This window comes from Ictalurus furcatus, chromosome 19 (assembly GCF_023375685.1).
Source record: "Ictalurus furcatus strain D&B chromosome 19, Billie_1.0, whole genome shotgun sequence".
Taxonomy (NCBI): Eukaryota; Metazoa; Chordata; class Actinopteri; order Siluriformes; family Ictaluridae; genus Ictalurus; species Ictalurus furcatus.
In genome coordinates, this window is record NC_071273.1 from 15,264,407 (window position 1) to 15,291,333 (window position 26,927).

The 26,927-nt window shown below is 41.7% G+C and overlaps 1 protein-coding gene across 1 annotated transcript in view; it reads left to right on the forward strand.

Annotated features, from left to right (window-relative positions):
* The window catches only part of foxp2 (forkhead box P2), a 95,630-nt gene that overhangs the window by 49,360 nt on the left and 19,343 nt on the right, over positions 1–26,927 (forward strand). Inside the window, exons 5-10 of the mRNA XM_053650827.1 lie at positions 7,935–8,024; positions 16,074–16,211; positions 18,201–18,290; positions 21,051–21,234; positions 22,645–22,858; positions 24,961–25,071. Of these exons, the coding sequence (XP_053506802.1) occupies positions 7,935–8,024; positions 16,074–16,211; positions 18,201–18,290; positions 21,051–21,234; positions 22,645–22,858; positions 24,961–25,071 (827 nt within the window). The remainder of the gene's footprint in view (positions 1–7,934; positions 8,025–16,073; positions 16,212–18,200; positions 18,291–21,050; positions 21,235–22,644; positions 22,859–24,960; positions 25,072–26,927) is intronic.

Below are 26,927 nucleotides of genomic sequence, written 5' to 3' on the forward strand. Positions count from 1 at the left end.
GTGCTATACAACTGTTGAAAGTGAGAGCTTTACTAAAGCCAGTCAAAGTGCATGGGGGATAAATTGAATTTCATAAGCGAGAGACACACACTGAGACAATGTTCCCAGAGAGAGAGAGAGAGAGAGAATGAGAAAGACTCTAGTGTGCTAACTTATACAGTGAGTAAAACTGGTCAAGCCTACAGTATATAACAGTCTGACTGTAGTGCTAGTAATTAGCAGCAGTAATGGTGACTGTGAGGCCAGGGGTCTCTTTCCACCATCCTGCACTATTTGTTGCTGTATTTCTATGGGTTACAGATGTTGTTTTGAGTACAGGGCCCCTACAGCCTAATTCTCTCCACAGGTTGCTGGCAATACTGTAAACTATTATGCGTGCTCCATCACATACGTGTGGCGCGGATTTGCGAGAGCCATCCATAACAGTGTCTGCATGAAGCGGGAAGTGTATGAATGTTTGTGGTTGCAGTGAACGATGGAAGCTCGTTCTGTTTGGCCTGTTATTGCTGGCAGGGCTTCCGCAACGAGAGCCTGCTGGAGTCACACACGCATACGCATACACACACACACAGAACTGTTGGCACAGAGACACATGCACACACACTCACCCTGATGGGTTGAACAGACCCATGTTTTGTCTTCTCACACTTGGAAAAATAAGTGTGAGGTTACACAATGAGGCAGTCTTTTTTTTTTCTCCCCACTTTGTCTATCCCTCCCTTCCTCCTCTAAATGCACTGCTTCCTGGGGTAGAAATGACTGAATTCATCTCCAATTCACCAGGGAGGACTGTGCTATGCCTCTCTGTTTACAGTGGCAGAAAGTTAATATAAATTTTCATCAGAAGGGGAAGTTTACACATATGATTCTATTTGTCCTTCATTATTAGCACCTGAGTCTGGGCTGAGGAAGCATAATTGTCTGCAGACACAGGCCAAATAGATGCAAGGGAAAGGCAAATAAGCATACCCCAAAAATAATTTTATGGTTGTGTGTTACAATCCCTCTCCCTGGGATCCTTAATCTAGAAAATAAATAAACAAGTAGAGAGTAAGACGGTCGGAGAGAAAGAAAGAAAGAAGGAAAGAATGAGAGATCTGAGAGCATAGAGTGAGGGGGAATACATAAATAAGAAATGGAGGCATTGAAGGAGAAAGTGAAAGATTGGGTGGGGGGGGGTTAAAAAAGAAAGGAATAGAGTGAGAGACAGAAAGAGGGAGGAAAAGTAGTAGCAGCAGCCAGAGAAACACACAGAAGCCCATTGTTCTGCTGGTTAGCTCCCGCTCCGGCCCGCAGTCAAGGCAGATTCTCCATGGACCGGCCCGTGCAACGCACACTCTGTTGATTTATTGAGTCATACATAAAAATGCTCATTATCCCCACATCCTTTTCTCTTGTCTGGGAAGCGTGACATTCAGCTGGAGAAAAACATGCTGAAAAACAGCCTGATTTCCACAAGCACTCTGATATCTATTCTCTTTCTCTCTCTCTCTCTCTTTCTCTCTCTCATATTTCTAACTTGTATTTTTTTGTTTCCCTGCCTCTCCAGTGGCCATAGCTCAGTTAGCACACCGTTACTGGTCAGGCGGTAGTCTTCAGGATGCACTGGAGAGCATTAAGGCTTATACTGAGCGGCAGCTCACTCAGGTGTTTATTCCAGCAGTGCCTCTATGATGCTCCTAATCAGGCAATAAAACACTAAGGGCCTTTTTCACTGCACAAAATACCAGAAGTTTTGACACCGAAAACTAAAACTGTGCCATTTCCATCAGCATTCATTTTTAAGATCTGCACCAACAGCCTAATAGTACTCAGAGGTGGGGTTAGCAGCATGGTGTACTGCTGATGGGTTAGATGTTCATCACATCACACAACCTGTGATGAGGACTGAATCAAAAAAGACCACAAAAACAAAATAGTCTGGTTAGCTGGTGCTGTTTGTGTCAGTAGTTTAATCTCTGTATCTACAGTACACAAGAAGCAGTACAGTGTTGTTACACAGCATGTACAAACAACTTTTTGTTTTCCGATGATGTCATTAGCCCTAATGAATTTTAAAAAGCATTCTGTAATGAGCCTTTTCTTCAGTAATTTTATTACAGCAAATATAACCTGGTTAACAAAGACGATCAATCAAAGACAAGACAAAGGAACAATGCTATTCCATCCATGTCTTCCATATTGGACTAAACTGTTGTGCCTATACTGTTGTCACTATAATCTTTTCTGATTATTTGGTGGAAAATGAACTAGAACTAAGTTTTGTTGTTTCTGGTTTCAGACGGTTTTTGTTTTATTTTGTGATATAAAAGATAATTCCACCTACAATAATTCCACTCTCTAGAAGCAAAGCCACATTGGCTTCAGTTTCCAGTCCCTTAAATCTCTCAGGTATCTCCCGTTCTAAAAAGCCACATCAATATTCAGACTTCTCTCTTACTCTGTCCATTGAGTTTTTGGAACTTTTGGTTGAACATTGAGCTTCTCTGCCATTTTTTCCACAAGATATATGGAAAGTTATGCTGTAATGCTAGCCTTATCTCCTGCTCCATCATGTTAGTTCTTTGCCACTCCTAACTATCTACAGTGCCCTCCACTAATATTGACACCCTTGTTAAATATGAGCAAAGAAGGATGTGAAAAATTATCATTATTGTTTAACCTTTTGATCTTTTGTACAAAAAATTGGCAAAAATACTCTGCTCTCATGGATATCAAACACAAACACAACACAGGTTTATAAAAAAAACTCGTTGTTAAATATAGGTGTGCAACAATTATTGTCACCTCTATTAATTCATATGAAAAGAATATATTTGTATATTCCCATTGATATTTTACATTTTTTAGTACATCTGGATGACTAGGAACAGGAAATTGCTCAACCATGATGTCCTGTTTCACGGGGTATAAATATGAGGTAACGCATAGGTTGTCATGTGATGAAGTTTCAGACGGAGGCAATCGCAGTTAAGAGCTTTATTGAAGAGCATATAATCCAGAGAGCAAGAAAAAAACAACAAAGACAGGCAGAGGTCAGAAGATCAGGTAAATAGGCTAGAGCAGGTAAGGCAGAAATCAAGGTCGAGGGTAAAACAGAATTATAACCAGAATAACAACACAATATCAAGGCTTGGTAAACGACAGAGACAATGGCAACTGAGCATATTAATTCGCAAAGACATAGTGACTGAACAGTCTCTTATATAGTGTAGTGTGATTGTGAGTGTGATTAGTCCTCAGGAGCAGGTGATGTGTCTGTGTGTACTTTTGGGAGTTGTAGTCATCGGCCATGTTTGTAGTTTGTGGTGCATTCTGGGAAATGGAGTTTGCTGTGACATGACATATGCCAAATTCCCTTAGTCATTCATAACAATGGGTAAGACCAAGGAATACAGCTGTGATGTGCGGCAAAAGGTTGTTGAGCTTCACAAAATGGGAAGTGACTATAAGAAAACAGCACAAGCATTGAAAATCCCCATTTCCACCATCAGGGCAATAATTAAGAAGTTCCAGTCAACTGGAAATTTTATGAATCAACCTGGAATTGGACGTGTGTCTGGACATTTTGTTAGGATACATGGCATCATGGCCTCTATCAAATATCAACGGATATTAAAAGAAAACCTGACTGCCTCTGCCAGAAAGCTGAAAATGGGCCGTGGTTGGATCTTCAAGCAGGACAATGATCCAAAACATACATCAAAATCAACACAAAATTGGTTTACTGACCACAAAATCAAGGCCCTGCCATGACCATCCCAGTCCCCAGACTTGAAACCCATAGAAAACCTGTGTGATGAACTGAAGAGGAGAGTCCACCAGCATGGACCCTGAAATTTGAAGGATCTGGAGAGATTATGTATGGAGGAATGGTCTCAGATCCCTTGCCATGTATTCTCCAACCTCATCAGGCATTATAGGAGAAGACTCAGAGCTGATATCTTGGCAAAGTGAGGTAGCACAAAGTATTGACTAAAAGGGTCCCAATAATTGTTGCACACCCATATTTAACAAAGATGTTTTTTATATAAACCTGTGTTGCGTTTGCAATTGTTTGATATCCATGAGAGCAGAGTATTTTTGTGATTTAAAAAAAAGAGATCAAAAGATTAAACAATAAAGACAATTTTTCACAGCCTTCTTTGCTCATATTTACCAAGGGTGCCAATATTAGTGGAGAGCACTGTATTTTAGTGATGGCCATCAGGATCTAAAATCAGTTCAACTAAAACATTCTATAAAAAAGTTATTAGAGAAACTTTAACAACCCGATAAACAGTGCATTTTGCACATCACTGCTTCAGTGGGCCTCGCATTCCCAAGACCCTACATCACTTTAGATATATTTCCTTTCTCAAACAAATCAACTAGCTCTGACCCTCGGGAGGTAATTCATCTTGCATGCTATCTCATCCTTGTTTGTATTTTCTTTTAATACCTTTAGTCACAGCAATGGAGTCTGGATCATGCTATTAAAGTATGGTTCAAGCGGTGGTCTGGAGGAATGGCGACGTGTTTGTAATGATGTGCCAAACTGCGTCTGGCTGCTAATGTATTTCATGCTTGTTTTAGATCATGGAATGGTTCTCACAAAGGTGCATTGTGATGTGTTTTTTTTTTATTACTGATGTATTAAGTCTAAACATAGACCGTACGAGGAGGGGGGCGATAGCTGACATATGTTTCTTTCGTCTGTCTCTTACTCCCTCTCCGGTGAACTCTTCTCGGCTATTAATGTAGCTGGGGAGTGCCTGTGTAAACATTCGTGTTTCTACCTCTGTTTCGCATAATAGTTACCCATATCGGCTTTCTCCTGACCTCGCTATCTGAAACCAATTATAGCATATCCATTTGGCCAAAACTTATTTTCATAAGGATCTTGAGCTGGGTGCTTGTGTCCTAGTGTGTGTGTGTGTGTGTGTGTGTGTGTGTGTGTGTGTCTGTGTGTGTGTGTGTGTGTGAATGTGTGTTGGTGCACAGAATATGTTTCTTTTTCTCTTGGTCCTCAGAGATGGATATCAACATCAAATATGTTCCTGAGTGCCTTGTTATTTATGTTCGAGCTGGGGATCTTGAGCTCCTAGCTCTGAGGAATGCAGCACATTGTGCTGTTTATACAATGTGTGCATTAATGGATGGGAGCTGGCATTTCTTACACACAGCAACACATTCTGGGGGTTTGGGCTTTCAGCAAAGTTTTGATGGTTGGCATACTTTATGCATCATGTTTAAAGTTCTAGAGCAGCTGATGTTGCTTTATGCAGGGTTCTATATGAACCCTAGCAATTGTTTTTGCATCAAGGTCACCAACTTAAACAAAATCGCTTAACCATAAACAATAAAAACCACAAAAGTGAATGATAGCAATACTTTATCCAGTATTTATACTTTATACTAATAATCCAGAGTATGTCAGTGTGTTCAAAGAAAATACTTTGATATCTAACAAGGTACCTGTTTGGAAACTGCACTGATGTGACACATCATCACCCAGATTCACTAACCGCTGCAATAATACATCAGATTAGATGGAATAAAATATCACTGGTGAAAACAGATCACATACAGTATTCAGTGACCGTGCCAACCATTTCTCACTATGAATTAAACAGTTACAAATTTTACACCATTTTTGGCCATACTGCATCTGTTATTGGAGCTGTTGCACAGGATTATGCGATAATCCTGAGATTATGAGCTCAGAAGGCTGCATTATATGAGTAGGCAGCATTATTTACATTTCAACATACCCTTGTTGTCATGCTGGAAATTATTTTCTCTGTTTTGCATCTTTTGCACAGCAATAAAATGGTGTATTGATCTTCAGACAGCCAAAGCAAATGTGCTATTGATCAATGATTTGCATGTTTATGTTCTCCAAAATTGAACTTGACACAGGACATGATAGGAATTTCCATTAAAATAAACACAGTTTAACTTGCGAAGTTTTGCTGACAAAAAAATAAATAAAAACTAGCATGATTGGCTGTAGAAAGCTGATTGCTTTCTCGCGCACTCAGCACTTTCTCTAAATAAAGTGTGCCACAATCCTGTACCTGTACCGTATTGAAGAACTTCTTTGACTTTGTCCATCTCCACCCAAGGACAGCGAGTCTGTATTGATCCCGGCTCAAATAAACATTTTCCTTCTGCTAATTGTTGTGCTAAGCCCATTAGGCAGCAGATAAAGCTCCACAATCACAATCAACGCTTGGATGGGCGTGAAATCTTGCACAATTTACAATCTCAACCTCAAATCTAAACCAGTAATGACCTGAGACCTGGAGCAAGTTTGACTGTGGCTTCTAAGTCACTCATGCATCCAGGAGCATCACGAGCACCGTAACTAATCAATCAATTCAACATTAAAATGGAGAGACCAGTAAGGCATTATGAATCCATGGGGCAGTGATATTTCCAGGCTCAAGAAAAAAACTAGAAATTGGCTATTTGTTAGGCACAAAGACATGCTTTGTTTGTTATTTGTTTGGCGCTTGTAGACAGTGGGTCCACATGCTTCAGGCTGAAGTGGAGGGGATGTAAAGTACACCAGCAGTCTCTGCCACACCAGTGTCCCCTGAAGCATAAGGCCACATCAGCACGCTGCATCATGTGCATGTGTCTGAGGAGACAGATCGATGCTGTTAGGACCTAGCGCCACTCTGTTGTGTTTGTTTACCGGGGGGCTCCGAGAGCCTGGCTCCTCAGAGCCATAGCCAGACAGACAGTGGCATCTCCTCGCTCTCTCTTTTCATAATTGATCAGGGGGATGGCTGCCTTCCCAGAGGGTTAAGATGTGGCAACTTTTTTCTCCCCTCCTCTCCCTCTCACCCCCCCCCCCCCCCCATTCCCCTTCTCTTTCCCTTTCTCCCTCTCCCTGTTTGCTCAGCATCTCAATGCACTAGTTCAAACATTGTTCTCACCAGCTGGCAGAGCATTGCCATATGCACATCCTGTCAAGGCAGCTGTTGTCATGGATACAGGCAAGCACCAGAAAATAAAACAACCCCTTGAATGTGCAAGAAGTAGTGTCACTCTTTATCTGAAGATGTTTTTTGTTTTTTTTTCCCAACCTCACCCACTCCTCATCTCGGCTCTGTCTCCACTTGAAGAAACACCTGTGAACGTATTGTTTTGTTTATTTATTCATTCTCTATTTTTTCGGGATTCTGGGAGGTGTAGTTGTGAAAAGAATCCCCTCTCTACATGTGGCTGTAGGTACACTTTTAGATACACATGGACAAAACATTGCATCATTTTGTAGCTTTCTTGCTATTGTCATCATTTTACTCGCAGAATAAAACAAGACCCCCCCCCCCCCCCCCCCCCCCCCCCGGTTTCTCTGCCTTTGCTATGTGTCTAACATTGCGTAGCAGTCTTCCCCTCTGAGATGGCACAGTAGGCAGCCAGTATGATTAGGCCTAGAAAGCCCATTTTCCCCTTCTGTGCTCATAAGCACGGCTAATGCACAGTGTAAAACCCCAGCTCCTTGTTAATTCACTCCTAAGGTAATCTGATGTTGATTTTGTCAACTTTAATTACAGCTTGTAGGAACACTTCACATTGCCTGCCTCTACTTCAAATTGATATTATGAATATGCAAATGGCCTGGTAATTTGCAGAGAAGTGGGTATTTCAGTTGAGCACACACTAGACAGGTCAATTCTACTGACGCGCTCTGTGGTTTTTTCACCCACACTTCACGGGTGCTTTAGACAAACTGTATTTATTCTTCATCACGGCTTCGTGGCTCATCATGAAAAATGTATAATATTTGCCCGATGTTTCAGGCTCCGTTTTAAAGCCAAAAGCAGGTAGGACTTGTGGGATTGATATTGGATTATGCGCTTTTTGTTCCGTATAAGTGTGTGTCGAGAGGAAGAAAGACATAAAAATCTCATTTTGCCACTCTCTTCCTACTCTCTTCGCAGGCCCTTCAAGCAGCAAGGCAATTACTCTTACAGCAACCAGGCAGTGGCTTGAAGTCTCCAAAGAACAACGACAAACAGCGTCCACTGCAGGTGAGCAGCTCCTTGTTAATCTCTTAAGTCCATCCATAATACATGGTGCTCTGGAAAAGATTTCCTCTGTTCCACTAGTCTGTTTGATTTGGCAATGTAATTCTGGACTTGTCACTGAAATTCTAAACCTGTCAGGGCTTCCGTTCTGTGGGGAAATGCTCACTCACACACACACACACGTACACACAAAGAGACAAACAGACACAGGAGCACACAGGAGCACACATACACACCCAACCTACGTTTCTATAGTGAACTTTCTGCTTCTGTCAGGCTTTGTGAGATGGAGGATTTCACCTCAGGCATGTCCTACTATGTAAGTATAGGAATGAGTGGAGAAAGTAGTCAAGAAAATTTACTCACAAACAAAGAATGAATAATACTGTTCATTCTGTCATTATGCATGTCACAAACACAGTGTCTTATTTGCAGTTGGGCATGATTACATTAATATGCATGCTTTCCAGGATAACCCGTTGCTTAAATAAACTGACAGACCATTTACTTGCAATAAAAAATATGAATGACAGCCAGCTGCAGACTTTCCTATAATGTAGTGTATTCTAACTAGCTGCCATTTGAACTCCTCCAAGATAATTTGCCATATTGATTCCAGTTGCGCTCTATTTCTGTTGTCAGTGATTTGGTAAAGGTCATGCAAGCATTGTGCGCAGTGCAGTCCCTCCCACCAGAGCTGTTTATTTCATCGCTGTCAGAGAACATATTAGACCATTTCTCTCACATCACCACGATACAAATGCAGCCTTCATTTCCTGCTTAACATTATGTAAGCACTTGACATCTGCTGGGCTCTGTATTTTTAGGTTCAAACAGAAGTGTGAGAGTGTGTGCTCTCTTCGATGCTAATAAGTGCTATCAGGGATTAGTGTTTACCTCATTAGTACTCTGTACATTTAATTAAATAAAGGGGGGGATTGCAGTTAACTCTCATTGTTAATATTTTCACCAAGTATAACAATGGCAACACCTTCAACTGGAGTCACACCCCAGTCTGTCTAATTATGTGGTGGCAGAAGATAAGCTTCGCAATGGGGTGCCATGATGTCTCTCACTGGAATCAGTCAAATCAGTTGTATTCTGAATGTTAATACACTCAGACTTATCAGTACAAATATGCATTTTGCATTAGAGAATTCATAACTTGGTGTATTTTTTTCCCCCCAGAGCACAGACATTAGTTGTAAAACAAAAGTCTAGCAGGTATTGAATATGCTCAGCCTATTGAATTTCCCCAGCTCTGTGTATACTTAGAGAATGGATTCCAGGCACACTGTGTGACTGCAAATTACCACTCGTACAGCACAGTACTTAGATGAGGCAGAGTGATATTGGCTGACGAAAGTCTATGACAACTGTTGGGCCAGGACAGAGGCTCTGACTCTAATAACACCAGCGGATAGTAAATATTGAATATTTACATTTGCTTATTCCTTCCTTGCCTCATGTTAGCCATATGAATCAATATGAATCGGGTGCTTGTCTACAGGCTGTATTTAATCAGTGCTGTTGGGCCACTCTTCAATAACACCTTCTAATGACCAAAAAATTATGAAAGGTAAAAAATGTGAAATTCAGATCTGATCTCCATATCCATTTTTATGTTTCTTTCATTGTCTTCAGCTCACTGAGCATTGCCTGTTTTAGACAGTAACGTTGTAAATACTCATGTGTGAGCCACCACTTGCTCAGCAGCATGCCAGTAAACGGCTTGAACAGCCCCTCATTAAGTAAGCAAAAGCCTGTGTACACGCAACACTGACAAATCCCATCGCTTTCTTCTCAGGAGGAAGGGAAACCATCCATACATCACGTCATATAAATTATTTACCACGTTAGCATCTAAGTGCTGCAGCTTGCAGTTTTAATTACTCGTATTAGTGTCTAAAGGCTCTTTGACTAATTCTATCCGCTCCTGCATCTGAGGCTGTTGACGTGCACACAAGCTGCTTTTCCACATTTGCGTAATGTGACAGGTCTATTATTACCCAGTAAGCCCACGGGAGCACTCAATAAACACCTATTTCTCTCCCGTAAATCCCTGTGCCGTTGCCACACTGCTTACAAGGATTTCCCAAGGCACACAACACCCCTCTCGCATCTCCGCAGCTCTCACACCGCATGGCAATATCTCCTCCGCATTTTATACACTGACATTTAAAACACAAATAAAGGAGTGGCGAGGATGAAAGGGAAGACGGATTACGGGGAGCCCGCGTGCCTGAGAATTGTCCCCTTTCCTTCCCTCCAGATCAGCTCAGTCAGTCTGCATATGTCTAATCTGCATGTAGGTTTGTTTGTTTGCCGCTTCCCCCTGGATACACGTAGGCCATTTAATCGTCTCATCCTGGTGGGCGGAATGGGCATTTAACAGAGCGGGAGCATCTGCCAGAACCTGAAGCTGACATATGTAAGGTACGCTGAATATGAATGGCAAGGAGTCACAGACAGAGCAAACAATCGCATTGCACGCCATGCCAATGCGTGTATGTGTTGGGGGATGTGTGATGGAGCATATCCTCCTGGATGTCAGAATGGCGAATGTACGTAGAGGGAGAGCTAACCCTTGGCCCGTGGTCACAGCAGGGCTTTTGAGTGCTACCCAGGCTGCTATGCAGGCATTAATGAGGTGGAAGCATACAATGAGAGAGCAAACAGATATGCCTCTAACAGCCACAAACCAGCAATGGTTCATGATGAAAGGAACCACCTCTGGACATGCTGACCTTTGGTTAACTTTGGTTCTGAAGTCTATAACCAAATGCAACTTTTCAAAAACTACTCTGTTTGCTTGCTCTCGGCTTTCTGCCTGGCTTCCTTCCTCTGCATTGGCCTAGATGGGGGCTGAGAGAGCTGGCACAGTTTTCTGGATGAGAGGAGAGCCCAGGATTTCGAGATATCCCACCCAATCACGCTGTGAGCACTGGGCCATCTTCGGGGTGTCGCCATTTTAAAGGTCACCGCCGCACACATCTCATCAAAGCACCGCATTCCTGTGCCATGTTCATCTACTTAGCCCTCCATCTGGAACCATGCGAAAAGCCAGCTGAATTTATACAGAGACATATGCTCCCACATTAACATTTATTATTAAATCCACTTCCCCTGGTGGGACCACAAGGAGAACTGTAGCTATGTAGAAACAGTTATTTTTATGGAAAGAAAAGACATGCATGAGGACCTTTGGAGGGTTACAAGTATGTGTGCATATTTCTCTTGGACACCAGCTGTTATTGCTTTTATAACTAGAAAACAAGGTTTTTTTTTTCCTAGCGGGATAAATTGCAAAGGACAGCGTGCAGAGTTTGTCATTGTGATGCAAAAGAAGTTGGAGTATAACCCTACGGCTAGATGTAGGGAGAGGTAGAAAAAAAAGTGTGCCACAGTGCGCACACTTTGATGTAGTAGCAACAAATTTACCTTCTGACAGAAGATTCATGGGAGCAATAAACGAGTTCTAGCAGCCTTTACACATGCAATCTGATTACTCTGGCCAGGGTGTTAATTGGATCCTAACTGGCAGATCTGATATGTGTAGCCTGGTGAAGAGAAGTCTTTCCAAATGATGAACAGAAATTCGTCTAGCTGCTTGAAGCTCATGTAATTTACTTCATGTCATTTGATGAGGTGTTGGATTCGATGGACTCCCTATTACCTGTGACATAAGAGCGCGCGCGAGAGAGAGAGAGAGAGAGAGAGAGAGAGAGAGAGAAGATTTCCAAATGATTTAAGAAAGCAGAGAAATAGATTTCTTCATGAAATGCTACACAGTACACCTCTTTAATTGTGGTTGTGTAGACATGAATTTTCAAAACTCAAAATGTAAAGTCCATAAAAAAAATCTTATAAGAACTCAGAAGCATGCTCAGGCATTGCTTCATCTTCCATGGCTCAAGATCAAGAGCACTTGTTCAGCTGGCTGGGGTTCATTCATATTTGAAAGGTCTTCCTTCAGTTCTTTATCTCTGCCTTCTTCCAAGGTTTTTAAGACTCATTACAGTTTCCTGGAAAGCACCGACAGGCTCAGCACAGAAGCTTCCATCTGTAGTCCACATCTGTACTGATACTTCCCTGTATTGATGGAAATAAACGCATGATTATCTACATGGAGATAAATCTGCATGGAGGGTCTATTGTATCACCATTACCCCTCTGGTGCTTCTAACAGAGCGCTACATCCACGTTTTCATCGCTTTAAATGCATTACTTCCAATCTGTGTTGCTGAACTGCAAAATAAATTGATTTGGGAAATCATTCCTGTAATCTACTTAACTCTGGTACTTAGGATCACTCGCATTGATCCCCTAATCCAAACGATCTCTCTCTCTCTCTCTCTCTCTCTCTCTCTCTCTCTCTCTTCTCTCTCAGTGTATGTGCGCATATGTGTGTGTGATTGTGAAATCTTTGTCAAGGTATGTGAATGGGTGGCTATTCATGTTGGCCACTGCCCCTAGCTTGTTTACCAGCAATGGCTAATAAGTAAAGCTGGAGTAAAGTAGCAGTATCAGGTCTGCAGAAGTTATTCAGGGGAGGTCGGGAGTTTAAGACCTCATGCCCCAGGAGTCTGCGAATGAGATGAACTGTAGTGAGATAGAGACTGTGGAATCACACTCTCCCTCTTCTACTGTATCTCTGCCCTCATGCTCTGATCAAACTGAGCTTTACACCTTAATTAACACACCACCTCTCACTGCCAAGCAGCTGAAGTAATTACCACCACCTGCCCCTCCATTTCTCATTTTGTTTATCTTAACAGTATCTTTAGCGAGCGCCGCCATCGTTCCAACCTTTGAAGTGGCCACATTATTCACCCTATTCAGCAGCCACCTTGCCTTTTTCCGCACATCTAATGTGGGCCTTCCTTTACTTAGCCTATCAGCGGTGCAGAAATGGTGTATTGAATTGGCTTCTGCTAACTGTTTCTGCTCTAACCCTGCCTGTGTATCTGGGCTGGTGATAATCGAAACACAACACTCCAGGTTGTTGTAATGGGGATAAACAAGCAGTGCTAATAGCACTTTGTCAGACTAGCGGGAGGGAAGTGAACAGTGCTTTGGAATGTGTAAAGCACTTGCCAGCTCTTAATAAGAAGCTCTAGGATTGTGCCTTATTCTCACCTGTGTAGAGAATGAACACTTTACACAGAGAAATCATTTCTCGCACTTTTTATGTTATTTATTGTTTTATCAGGTAATATAATATAGGCCATCTTCATTTTTTTAAATCATATTTATGTCAATAGCAGTTTAGAAATGCTGCAGATCCAAATAGAAAGTAAAGCAAACCTGCATCTGGATCTTGGGCATTTATTACTTTTCCAATAAAAACACGCTGTAATCAGTGTTCCCAGTTAATGTTTCAAGTGGGACTGATTTTAGATGATTCTTTAAGAATCCCATTTGGTCACGAGCGTGTGTGGTAATAGATTTTTGGCCGTGCCATTATGGCTGTGTTTTTGGTGTGGCATCCGTGCAAGAGCGCTGCCTATTGTGTGCGCATGTTTACCGCTCGACCCCTCCTGTAAATGCTCATTAATTTTGTCCCTTCTCTGCAAAATCATTTTCCAGGAGAGGCAATTCAGCCTCTGTTCCTTTCAATTCACCCAACTTGTCAATCATCCCACGGTGCAGTATCCAGCAGAATGGAGGTGTTATATTCCACCAATTATCATGTCATATACTCGAAAATGTAAATGAACGTGTGTGTAAAATTAAATTTATGGGTTGTCAGTGAAGAATAAGAACCAGGAGAGCAATTACTTATCTGCTTTCATCTTTCAAGCTCTGATACGTCAGGCAGAAAAGCACGCCGTTAAATGCAGGAATTAGCATTGTGCAGGGCTCCCAGTGAATGGGTCGGGGCCTTCCACTTTGCCTTTTTCCTCTCGCCTCTTTTTGTTTGGAAGAGCGATGAAATGAAGATGATTATCATCCATCTCTCCACTAAAAAGCTAATGAAAGCCTGAAAGGCGCTTCCTGACTTCATTTGTTTGCTGTTTTCTCTCTCTCCCTTTGTGAGGGTGGGCTTCTTGCTCAGTGCCTCTGAAATGATTAGGAATCACGTTTTCCACTCACTGCCTGTTTTACTGCACGTAATCGGACTGGATAGATAAATAAACTAATACCTCATTGTTGTGAAATTTACATGTTTATTGCATTCAGTGGACTGTAGAAGCACCGAGGGTTCTTTTGTTGTTCACCAAAAGCTCATTTAAATAGACAAATAATGAGTGTAATGAGAACATCTCTTGCGCTTCTATGCTTTGGTCTTTGTATTGTCGTTTAGTCCGACGTAGAACCCCAGTTGAACCTGAGGGTAATTACACATCACAAATGTGTCTTAAGGTTTAATAACATTGAAGGTGTAAGCATACATTTGCATAATTACATGCAGCTGTTTAATTTGTGACTTTGTTGCTTTATTCATTGTTTTTTTTTTTTTTTTTTACTTTTTTTTTTCTTCCTTTCTCTCCTATCACTTTCACATACCCCCAAGAGTGTTAGAGCGAGGGATATTGTGTGTGTGTGTGTGGGTATGCGTGCGTGTGTGTATGTGTTTCAACTCCTCCATGGCAGAGCTTGTTGAGTTTTGGGGCCAGTCTAATGAAGAATGGTGCTTGGATTTGTTTGAATATGAATATGAATGTGGAGTGAGGATAGAGTGTGACCTTCATCTCTGCGACTCAGTTCATCAGGATTAGTCAAGCTGGGCGATCAGGAGCACTAATGCATAATGACTTCTAAAATGAAAAATGTGTAGTGACCATGCAAATGTCTCTGCTAATCAAAGAGGGGAACCTGAGCCAGGGCGAGCGAGGAGAGCAAAACAAGGACGTGTCAAGGCCCTGAGAGCTCGGATGTATGGAAAGCAATCAAGCAGCTTGATTAGCCGTCGTGAGGAGCACCCGTGTCTCTACAGCCCTCGGCGCACCACGCACCATGCTCACACCCCATCGTCCACCATTCATTCCTCCTACTGTCCAGCTCTGACACACACCATGTTTTAAACTGAAATAAGGCAACCTTGAACATTATACTATAAATACACACTGCTAATAATAAAGCAAGCATGAGGTTAAACTTTACATTGTAGAGTAAGCTCTTCTGCAGTAAGTATTGTTCGTATTGCTTTTGTTCGTATTCCCATGTTAATATTTGTGCAGAATTATACATAAAAATGTAGGCTCAGCTTGCTCTATTGATCTGAAAGCACTGCTGTCTAATAACAATCAGGATACAATATTTTTTTAAATGATGTTTTCCACACAGCTAGTTTTTAAATAATTCAAATACATGATAAAAAAAACAGTATCTGAAAGAAGAATTATACATCTGGATGCTTGAAACTTGAAAGATTTTCAAAGTAACTGGTAATTCAACTCATTTTCTTGTAAACAGAAAAAAACAAGAGATTTGCTCACAGCAAGGAATAAGGAAAGAACACCTGCACTCAGACACAAAGCCCATTTAAACAGATTTAACTATGTGCGTCTACACATGTAGTCAGATGCATCTCTAATTGATATCTGATTCCTGCATTATGCATTATATGCATATCATAATAATCGACCACCAACTTCCTGTGTTGTTTCTCATTTGCAGGTGTTTTCCCACATCTGTTTTGCCTTAATTTTTAATTGAGTTAATGGTGCCAACCTGTACATTTATGGACCATGTGACTGTAATGGCAGGTTATATATTAGAAGGAGTTGTGGTTTGGTTTAGACAGTGTGATGCATTTACACCTCCACTAAAGTGCCTAAATGCATCTCAGATCTCAGATCAGTGGACTAAGCCATTAATCCTAAACCTGTATCTTGGGTGCATTTATGCATTTATTTTCATGTGATTAATCCCTATTCATATATAATCCAAAATGCCTGAAAGGCTAGAAATGCTTGTGCTTTTCTCATTTGGGGAACTCAAGCTAAAAAAATAAAAAAAAAGATAGCAGTGCTTCAGTCCCACATATTTATCAGTGATTAGAAAAAGAGATAGCACTGATCTCTCACTTTTTCTGTCATTGTGAAGGTGCCAGTGTCAGTGGCCATGATGAGTCCACAGGTCATCACTCCCCAGCAGATGCAGCAGATCCTTCAGCAGCAGGTCCTCTCGCCTCAGCAGCTCCAGGCGCTTCTACAGCAACAGCAGGCAGTCATGCTGCAGCAGGTACACAGCTGCACTCACACACACTCACACACACACACACACACACACACAAACACACACACAACAACAACAACAACAACTAAGAACTACTTAGATCTTAGGACACTAGTCAAGTTATCAAATAAGTAACCACTTAATCAGTAAAATTAGTAAAATACTACTTGAAAGGGCTTTTTTTTCTTTTGTTTTTTTTTGCCAAAACAGCTCTATAGCATTATTTACCATACAAATGTGAGTGCATGGTTTGCCTCTTTTACTTGTCAACCTCACAGGGCTCATACTGAGCACAGGACAGTGAGTAATCAGTTATATCAGATCATGCTTTATTGAGTGTACTGTGTACTAAATGACTTCTAGAAGGCAGTCGTGTTTTATGTTATGCAGTGAGCATATGTAGTGAATAAGAAGCCATTCTGCCTAACTGCTTAAATGTTACAGATAACTCAGGTAGTGTGTAATGTGTGCGTAAAGTTTCAGATGCATTTTTCTGCAACTCAGCTTTTGACTGACCGTTTATGCAATATGAACAGGCACACTAGCACTCCTACTAATGTTCACTCAGTGAGCCAGTGTAAAATTATAGGCTCTTTAATATTCAAATGCATTCGAATAGTAAATGAATTAAATTGGCTGCCAAGGTTTTGCCACTTTGTCTAAAATGGGAAATGTTGGTTTTCTGTTATTAAATTGGAGCTGTTCAGCAACGCTAAGTAATTCTTTGCACGTGTCAAGACTATTTATTTTAAATATCGAGTAATCAATTTATTGTGCTCAGCTACAAAATTACCCCCAAAAAAGCATCACTAATATTTGTGCACATGAATATGTTCATTAGAATCTTTTTTTAAAAATACTTATGGACAGTATTTCATAAAAGATCATATTATAGTGCTTCAGTATATTTTCATGATGCACATGTAGTGTAGTACACATAATATGTAGTACATTTTTTTTTTTTCTGAGGAAGTGGCAAAAAAAAGATTCAATATTTAATTTAAAAAAAAAAGTATTCAACCAGGAAAGGAAGGAACATTTAATAATTGACAAAATCCTTAACTTCTATCGGTCGCCTGTTACTACAAATAGCACTGAGTTGCTCCTGCAATACTTTCAGACAATTATACTGAGACATTATGATATTGTCAAATTTCCCAAACCGATATGAACCATCCATAGGTATAGATATATGTAAGTGTACGTGCCCTTCCTCCAATGCTCCTATACTTGACATTAGATGAGGGAAACCATAATGGACAGGCGTATAATTAGGTGTTTTCAGTAGGGACATCTTTCAAGGACTGATGCAGTAAAGACATAAGTGAGGCTGACAGGAGAGAGTTCAGCATGCCCTGGCTTCACTCACCAGTGAAGAACTATGTAGAACTTGACACTCAAATTTAGACCTCTTTTAAAGTTCTCCTCATAATGCTGGAAAGACCTAGCTCCTTTAGCTTTGCTCGTAAGAAAATCTTCATTAACAGCCCTGAGTGACTTGCTGCCGTTTCATCTGAAAGAGATGCGGGCCACATTGAACAAAGTTGCTCTTCATGGCGCTGAGAAGAAGTGTGTTAAAGGCATTAATTCACAGTGATGAATCTGCTCCTCTGAGTGCTCCTCAGCGTTTCACTGCCTGTCAGAGCATCAGAGCAAAAATATATAGTGCAAGTGATTAATCGTTCCTACTGGAATGTCATGCAGGAGCATTTAAGGCCCAGATGGAGGAGAGCTGGAGTATTCGATCAGGGTATTTATGCGGGACGAGCTGTGGATTTGTTTATTCACTTGTATTTCAGATGTCTGGTAAAAAGTTTTATGTTTGTGGTAATAAAAGGTAAAGCCCCCAAAAGATTATTTCAAACTGCACTGTCGGTTCAGTTGGATGTGCACTGATTAGACTGCTATCCTAGCCTCTGTTATTAGTGCTGGCTTTTTATAGCTCAGCGGAGCCACAGGAGTGTTTTCACTCAGTATGTGACTGGTTGTCCACAGCAACACTTGCAGGAGTTCTACAAGAAGCAGCAGGAGCAGCTTCATCTCCAGCTTTTACAGCAACAGCACCCCAGCAAACAGGCAAAAGAGGTACAGCATAGTGACATACACTTAAACCACGGACACACACACACACACACACACACACACACACACATGACAGCAGAAAGTTGCACTACATTCAGTCTCAGCATTAAAGCTGGTTTTGCTGACTCTGTGCAAAACATTGGGAGGAGTCTTGCTTTTACATTAAAGGAAACTTCTAATGGCTGCTAGGAGAGCTCAGTGCTGACAGTGTAGTATGGCAGACAGACAGACGCAGGCTTTGGCAGGTGTCAGGCTGCTAGAGGATGCAAAGCGAGAGTGCTGTTAAAGGCCCAGTGTAGCACGCAGGATGGGACAGACGTACACAGGGTCCGCTGATTAATGAAGCGACGGTGCCGGTCTGGGCCGACGAGCTGAAAAGTTCGTCCAGAACACGCTCATAAATCACGCTGACAGTCAGTTTACAGACAGAGAGGTAGAAAGGCGGAGAGAGAGACACACACGGGGCGACAGGCATCAAAAACAAAACATAGCATGTGGGGGGCCCAAATCCAAACAGAGTGTGTTGAAGCGGTTAAATTGATCAGGTATATGGCAGATCCCACACACACACACACACACACACACCCTGTCTCTTCATCTCTTTCTTCCCGTGTCCCATTATGCAGAGCCGAGAGGAAGCAGGCATGACCTCCCGAAGGCTTTGTTTCTGTTTGGATTTGTGAATAGAATTTCTTCAGACCTCCACCATCAAATATGGAATAGAAATTGCTCCCTTATTTCTCTTGAGACACTGAGGCCAATCCACACGGTTCGCTCCATTATGCAGCCTGTTTTCCAGTGAGCGCATCACAAGTTTTGCCTTCTCTATAACCCACCCCCCACCCTAAACTAAAACAGAAAGGTCTTCCACAGCAAAGAACGTGTCTGAGGCTGAAGTGTGATGTGTTGAAGAGCTCCTCCGGGGCCTGCTCTACTATGCTCGCTCTTGTAATTCCAGGCAAAAATGGGAAGTTTTCTACCTCTAACTTGAGTACCAGGTTGTAATGTATTCTGACAAGAGAAGAAAGTAAGTGCTGAAGCCTTCAGAGTGTCTGTGGAAGCCCTTTGCTAGAGATCCGAGTTGACTAATAGACCTCTGGAGACCTTGCGCAGAGTCCACTGAGAACCAAAGCTCAGACATTTTTAAAACTGCCGCCTAAAACCTGGTAATGAATTCAGTTCATAGGGCATATAAACACTACAGAATGGTAGACTTCGACAGATACAAGACTTCAGTACAGACACAATACAGAAACATCAGTCACATGATATGCAGTATAAAAACACACGTAAGCTTATCAGTCTCAGTTACGTGCTTCTTCAAGTTAATCCCTCTTTGTTCTTAAAAGAAAACACTGGTGTATTTCAGCCTAATTTCTGCCTAACCTATCTGTAGCATAAGGACAGTTACCACAGAGAAGAATTGCTACAGTACATGTTTCCCTGTACTAATACATGGAAACCTCATTTATTGAATCTCCTTTATAATGGAAGCCTAAAGGCAGTTGTTGGATTACATCAAAAACATGTCTATGCGACACATGTATAACACTTTCTTCAGTCAAACATGCATACATTAATTCATGTATCTTCACTACCCACTTTATCCTGGTCAAGGTAGCCCTAGATCCGGAGCCTATCTCAGGAACACTGGGTACAAGGCGGGAATGCAATGCTACCCTCTGCACCACCTGGCCACCCTGTCAAACATACAGCATTTGCTAATTCCGAGATCGGAAAAATTTGCGATTATACGTTAGTCATTAAAAAAAAGTAAACACAGATGGCCTCAGGTTTTGTCTGAACATGCTTCATTACCATTAGACCTGAATGACTACTGTATATGACCTGGGTTTGAAAGTTGGGTAAAACTGCGTAGCAACAGCTTTGATAATAGTTTCTCTCATATTGGTGTTATTCTAAGACAGTCATAGTTTTGAATTTGCATTTGTTGACAGAATTCAGCAACCGCCCTTAGGCTGCCATTATATCTGTGTATCAAACAAACATGTTTACTGCGCCTTTCTCAGTACGGAAAAACATCAAAATTCTTGTAAGCGCCCATACACTATTGATTTAGTGAATATAAATTAAGCTGAAAAATGTTGCCGTGTTCCTTTAATCACGATAGTATTATTGAAACAACAGTAGTGTGGCTATGCTTTGCTCCAAAGACGCTGCCCTGTTTTTCTGATGTTGCTTGTTGTTGTTGTGGATGTTGTTGTTGTTTTGCTCTGCCTTATATAAGAAGCAGACTAAGCTGGCAGTAAACAAGGCAGAGGGAGGGAAGCTGGGGGCTGGCTGCTCTCTCTCTCTCTCTCTCTCTCTCTCTCTATCTATCTATCTCTGTTTGTCTGTCTGTTTCTCTCTCTCTGTATCTCTCTGTTTGTTTGTCTATCTGTCTGTCTCTCTCTCTCTCTCTCTCTCTCTCTCTCTCTCCGTGCAGCCTCATAAGCACTAATAGACCATTTGAAATGCAAGATAATTAACTATCAGCAAAGGAGGGGGGGGGATTTACCCCTTGCCCCGCCCTCACTCATACCATACACTCCTCAATCCTCCTAGCACCCTGGAGAGAGGGAGAGAGAGAGAAAGAGAGAGCGCATGAGGAGGAGGGAGATAGAGGGATGAAAAGAAGCGAAAGAGCAGTAGCGTCATATGTATGTTGAGCTCCCACTTGCTGGTTAATGTGTGTGATTTGTGTGTATGTCTATGTGTGTGTGTGTGTGTGTGTGTGCTCTGTGTATCACACGCTCACTATAGCAACAGCAGCAGCAGCAGCATCAGCAGCAGTTAGCAGCACAGCAGCTGGTCTTTCAGCAGCAGCTCCTGCAGATGCAGCAGCTCCAGCAGCAGCAACACTTGCTCAGCATGCAGCGGCAGGGCCTGCTTTCTCTGCCCCCAGGCCCAGGACAGAGTGCCCTCCCTGCGCAGACTCTCCCGCCAGGTAAACCCCGTCACCATCACGTGACTCGCACTCACATGCTCTGTCTGTGCACAGCTCTCTCTTCCGCTCTCGCTCCCTGTTTGTCTCTCCTCATGTTTCCTCTTCCTTGTTGATCTCTTGCTATCTGCCTCTCGCCCTTCTCTCACCTCTTTTCTTCTGTCTGTATTTCTCGCCGTCTCTGTCTTCTTTTTCAGTGCTGGTGCCTGTGTTTGTATGCTTGTTGTTCTCGCTGTCTCTCTCTCTCTCTCTCTCACTCGCCCCTCCTCCCTCGCTGCTTGGTGGTGTTGTTATTGTTGTTGTTGTTTACTGCCTCGCACTGCGAGCCCAGAAAATGAAGAGCTGCCATTTGCTTTGGCTGGAACGCGCACCCGGTGCCGCATTAGCAGATAACAACAGTGGCAAGCGGGTCTTAAGTGCAGACTGGTTGGAACATTGTGGCGTAGGACTGTTGTTGTGTCAGCTGAGGGATTACATGATGATATGACTTTGCAGACAGGAGCTTGTTTGTGAGGCTATAATTGTTTCTAGATGAGTGCCACACTGCTGACAGTCGAGCACTTTTGGATTCTGCATTCAGAGCAAAGAGATGAAGGTGCAAGCGGATCTATTTCCTGTCTATCTGCAAATGCTTAAAAGACACAGTGGAGATTTGGAAAGTATGGATGAAGAGCGTGAGACTCAGAAGGACAGTACAGGTGCACCTTTTCTAATATTCTGCTTATGTCAGTCTTGCTTCTGCCTGTTTATCCATGGGCTTGGATTTTTGTAAGGACAGATAGGGTTGGAAAGTGATAGAGGGGACTAAATGAAGATTACAAGTTGAACAACACCATTAAACCAAAGAGCGATCTATCTAACAGATTTAATAATGTAAATGAAAGATGAACAGGATGTTCATGTGTGTATGCCAGTTGGATAGGTCAGTAATTAGCATGTTTTGTGATCTAACCTTAAGAGTTAACTAGCTGTTAGACATAACAAAGACAGCAGAAAAGCTAATACAGAGACATCATGTCTACAGCAAATATGATAACAGGCATATTTTTTAAAAGGTATGTTCTTTAGCATTTTGTTTTTTTAACCTGTCAGCAAGACCTACTTTATCTTGGCTTATAACCAAGATGTGTGGCTTATATCTGTCTTGTCTCTGGCTGTCTACAATGAGAAGGTGGATGTTGAACATGTTTAAGTGCAGTAAGCCCAGACTGCTTTTAAGCCTCAATTACAGGCTTAAATATTGGTCTGGATACTTTACATACTTTATAGCTTTCCATTTCCTTATCATCCCAACCTCAGTCTACACATGTGGTATTACCTAGCATATCTCTGCCAGTCTGTTTGTTGTTAGGAAGTAGTAGTATGTGGTCAAATACACTTGACTGACCTTGATTGTGTGTGCGTGTGTTACAGCAGGCCTGAGCCCTGCCGAGCTCCAGCAGTTGTGGAAGGACGTGACCAGCAGTCACACCATGGAGGATAACGGCCTGAAACACAGCGGCCTGGACCTCAGCACCACCAACTCTTCCTCCACTACCTCCTCTACCACCTCCAAAGCTTCTCCGCCAATCGCCCATCACCCCATTTCCAACGGCCAGTCTCCAGCTGTCAACACCCGCAGAGAGAGGTACCTCCACACATACACACAAGATCACACACACATGCACAGACGAATGCACGCAGGGATGGATGATGTGGTGATCAACCATTTAGAAAGAAATTCTCATATCAAATTGTGGTTATCATCACTTCCAAACACTGTAATGTTATGTTAAACCTACTTTTATCAGTTGCATCATTCTTTTCCCCTTATTCCTTTTAAAGTAGTTGATTTTTGGGATTATTGTAGTGCATTTTGTGTCATTCCTATTTTGCCGGTGTATTCTGTGTGTACCAAACTAAGTATCATTTATTGTGAAAACAACTTCAATGATATTTGGTCATATTGCCTACTGCATAATCATACATGCTTTCAAGCCTACACAGATTTATATTTTCTTACATCTTCCTTCTGGGCATACATGCATAAATAGAGCATCTAATGCATGTATAAACGCAACACATGCACCCAATCGCAAGCCACAGGCGCCTGTTAAAACTCCTTTTCATGTAAGACGTCGTTTGAAAAAAAAGAAAAGAAAAAAGTGCTGTCATATTTGTCCCCATTTAGAACTAGAGAAAGAAATATTTATTCTTAAAGGAAGAGCATGCTATTATCTTGTTTATTTGCTCATCAATACTTTATTAAAGCGTGCACAGTAATAGTCAAAGCCAGTCAAAACCTCCCTGCAGACTTAGGGACTGTATGTTGTTGTACAGACTGTTATCAGATTCTGTCAAAAGCAAGGAGGTGCATCTCGCAGGAGCATGCAACAAACAAACCTCACTGTATATGAAGCATTTAGTGCCTGCTTTCTCTTTTGGAATTACCTCGGCAGCTCAGGCTGTCATGTAAACAGAATACTAGATGCAAGTGTGACATTTCCTTGCTGTTTATCCATGTGATGGTCCTTTTGTTTGCTGCTCCGCCGGTGTGAAACAGCATTTTGCATTTCTGTCTACCTGCTCCATACATTATTCAGGCTCCTGCTGCCACACGAGACATGCCGAGCCCCAGCCGTCGACTTCACTGTTAGCGCAGGTGTTGTGTAATTAGGTTAAAGTAGATAGCATCTGAGCAGCTACTTAAGCCCTGCTCAGAAAAAATATATATCTTTAGAAGCCTTCGCTCAGAATACGGAAAAATAAGATAAAGCACGAAGGAGGGAGACAATGCTTGAATTAATCAATTAATTAAAAAAAAAAAACAGAAAACAGAATGTCTTGGTGCCCAAGGCCTCACAATAATGATGGCGCGTGGAGATTTGTCAAAAACAGGAGGCTTATAGAGCTGAGTGTAAAACAGCCACACACACACACACATATGCATGGACCTGTTGAGGCTCTTAGCCCCTTGTGTACTATGTTTATTCCTCAGTCCTAACACATCTGAGGTGTATTTGTAACTTAAACCTTAAATGTACCATTTATGCTATTAATTAATCTCCTGATGTGATTATAGCATGGTGTCTGTTTTTTTCATCCCAACAAAGTGTTAATAGGCTCATAAAATGCTATAACCTAAATGCACTTATCAATACCAAGAATACAAAGGTAATTATTTTTGGTCTCCTTTCTGATTCTTATCCACATTTATTTGTAATTATACCACAACATTGTTGTATTCTCCAATCTGATTGGTCAGAAGGCATTAATTTACTATAACCACAGCTTAGACAGTAGGCAAATTCAAATCACAGGTTTGGACAAGAGTTGTGAGGAAATACGAAAGGAAATGTCTGAGAACAAAGTGTCACACGGTATCGTTGTCATTTTCTGCTGTTTTTCCCACCTATATTTCACACCTTGTTTAGTCCTCAGCTGTAAATTACAGTATAGTAATCAATAAATAGACAGTAGCACCATGAAGAGGTTGTATGCTTGATTTCCTAGCTTTTCTTAGCAGGCAGTAGCATTTGAGCCTTTTCTCCAATTAGTTCTCCTCCCCCTTCTGCCAGTCGGACCTTTCTGGAGAACAGGGCTGAATCTGAATTAACCTGTTTTGACTTAATTGTCAATGATTGTAACCTGACAGGTCCAAGTGGCCTCCGGCTATTGTGCCTCTTGTAAAGAATCCGACTCACTCTCTCTCTCTCTCTCTCTCTCTGACTCTGTCTCTCACCCTCTTAGCTCGTTACATGAAGAGACTGGAGCGTTACACTCACATTCCCTCTATGGCCATGGAGTGTGCAAATGGCCCGGCTGTGAGAGCATCTGCGAGGACTTTGGACAGTTTTTGAAGTAGGTATCCCTGATTATTGATTGATTATTTGAACAGTATGGCTCTGTGCAAAAAAAAAAAAAAAAAACCTACACATTGGAATTTGTTTTCTTTTTATCATGGGTAAATGCTAGGATCCTAATATAAGCTAGAATCCTTATATTCCCAACTCATGTAGAAATGTTAGCTACAAAGCCATAATTGATCACAAATCATACTGACAAAAATTTAATCCCACAGACATTTCCTTTGGTTAGTTACTCCAATGCTAGTTAATTAAAATAGCCATTAATTTTTAAAAAAAACCTGCAAAATGCACACAGAATGTGTTTTAACACCAGCACTGAAGGCGCTGAAGGATTTCACAGTCAGTTGAAAAGTGTAAAACTTGTGTAGCGATGCTTGTGACTGGCTTTCAGTTATCAGTCAGTCTGTTAGAGCCAGAGCTTTGGAATGACCGTCAGTTCCCTGCACCAGCCGTGAGGATAGCTTGATAGGATGGTGAGAAGTGCCAGAAGCTAATGGCAGCTTGTGTAGCCATTTTATCCCCTCACAACGGGACACATTTAGTGTTGTCATGGTGCAGCCAATGGAGTGAAATGAATTCTTCATGCTCCATCAACAATTTAGTTAATTAGCTCATTTGTAATTGGTCTGCTTTGTTGCTGGGATGTTAGTGAGGGCCATCAAAGGAGAAGGTGTTTGCCGTGCCGGCGATTATAGGTTATCACATTGCCACTCGGAGACGAGTGCCTCAACGTCAAAAGAAAGAAGAACTATTCATTTGAATATTCTAATCAGGTTTGTTAATTAACTGTGAAATAATGATCTTGCACGCGTTATGGCGGTCGCAAATGTCCACGTCAGTTCGCATAAACAGCATGCGAAAGTAGGGCCATTGTTCCTCTATCCTTTTTTTGTAGATTGGGTAGTTCAGAGAGATTAGACATTTGAGAGTTAACTTCAAACAGAGTGAAGATATGGATGAAAGTATATTAAAAATCTCACATTAAATTCTAAAGTTTTTGTCAGACTTTTTGTGAGCCCTCAGCTCAAATAGGCTATCACATGCTTACTAAATTCAGTGACTAGAATTTGTGAAAACATTTTTGCGGTCTTGAGATGAACAGTATATGAATAAATGTGTGGATAGCAGAATTTACTCTAATCCTTACATGTATACATATTCTATATGTTCTACCTGACATTACCTACATTATAAATTATGATCATCAACTTGCTAAACCCCATTCAATATTAAATGAAGCAGAGAAACATACCTTTAAAAAAAAGAAGCTCTGTGTGACATGTTGCATAGTAGTGTATTGCCACAACAGTCAGTGTGTGAAGCAGCATGTGTTTCAAGTGTCTAGCGCTGAAATAAGAACGACGCTCCCCTGATCATTCCCGACTCAGAATCTCCAGTACAGTAAGCCGCACCTGAAACCCCCTCCACAAAGCTAGTGTGATCTGAGCCATCGAGATGGCGGGTGTCACTGTGCTTTGGAGGAGCTATTGTCTGCGTCAGGAAGAGGCTTTTAATGTTTTAGGCGATGGCAGTCACTGCCACGCATCATCCCAGTATACACGCCTAAAATGGTTTACATAAAACAGGTGTCAGAATCAAATGGTACCTTTGAAGGAGTGGCGGGCGGCTTGGGGTTGTAGCTGCTGGTGAAGAATTTGCACTGTGCGTTTAAGAAACTTGTCAAGATCAGCATTTAATAGCTGTTCAGTGTTCTTTTAAGTGTTTCTCACCTGGAGAGGTAGCCTAGAGGTGCCTGGCACCTTACATTAGCTCTGAAATTCAAATGGAATATTATTGTGTGTGTGTGTGTAGGTGTATGGGTGTGTTTCCTCAAGATATGTATATTTA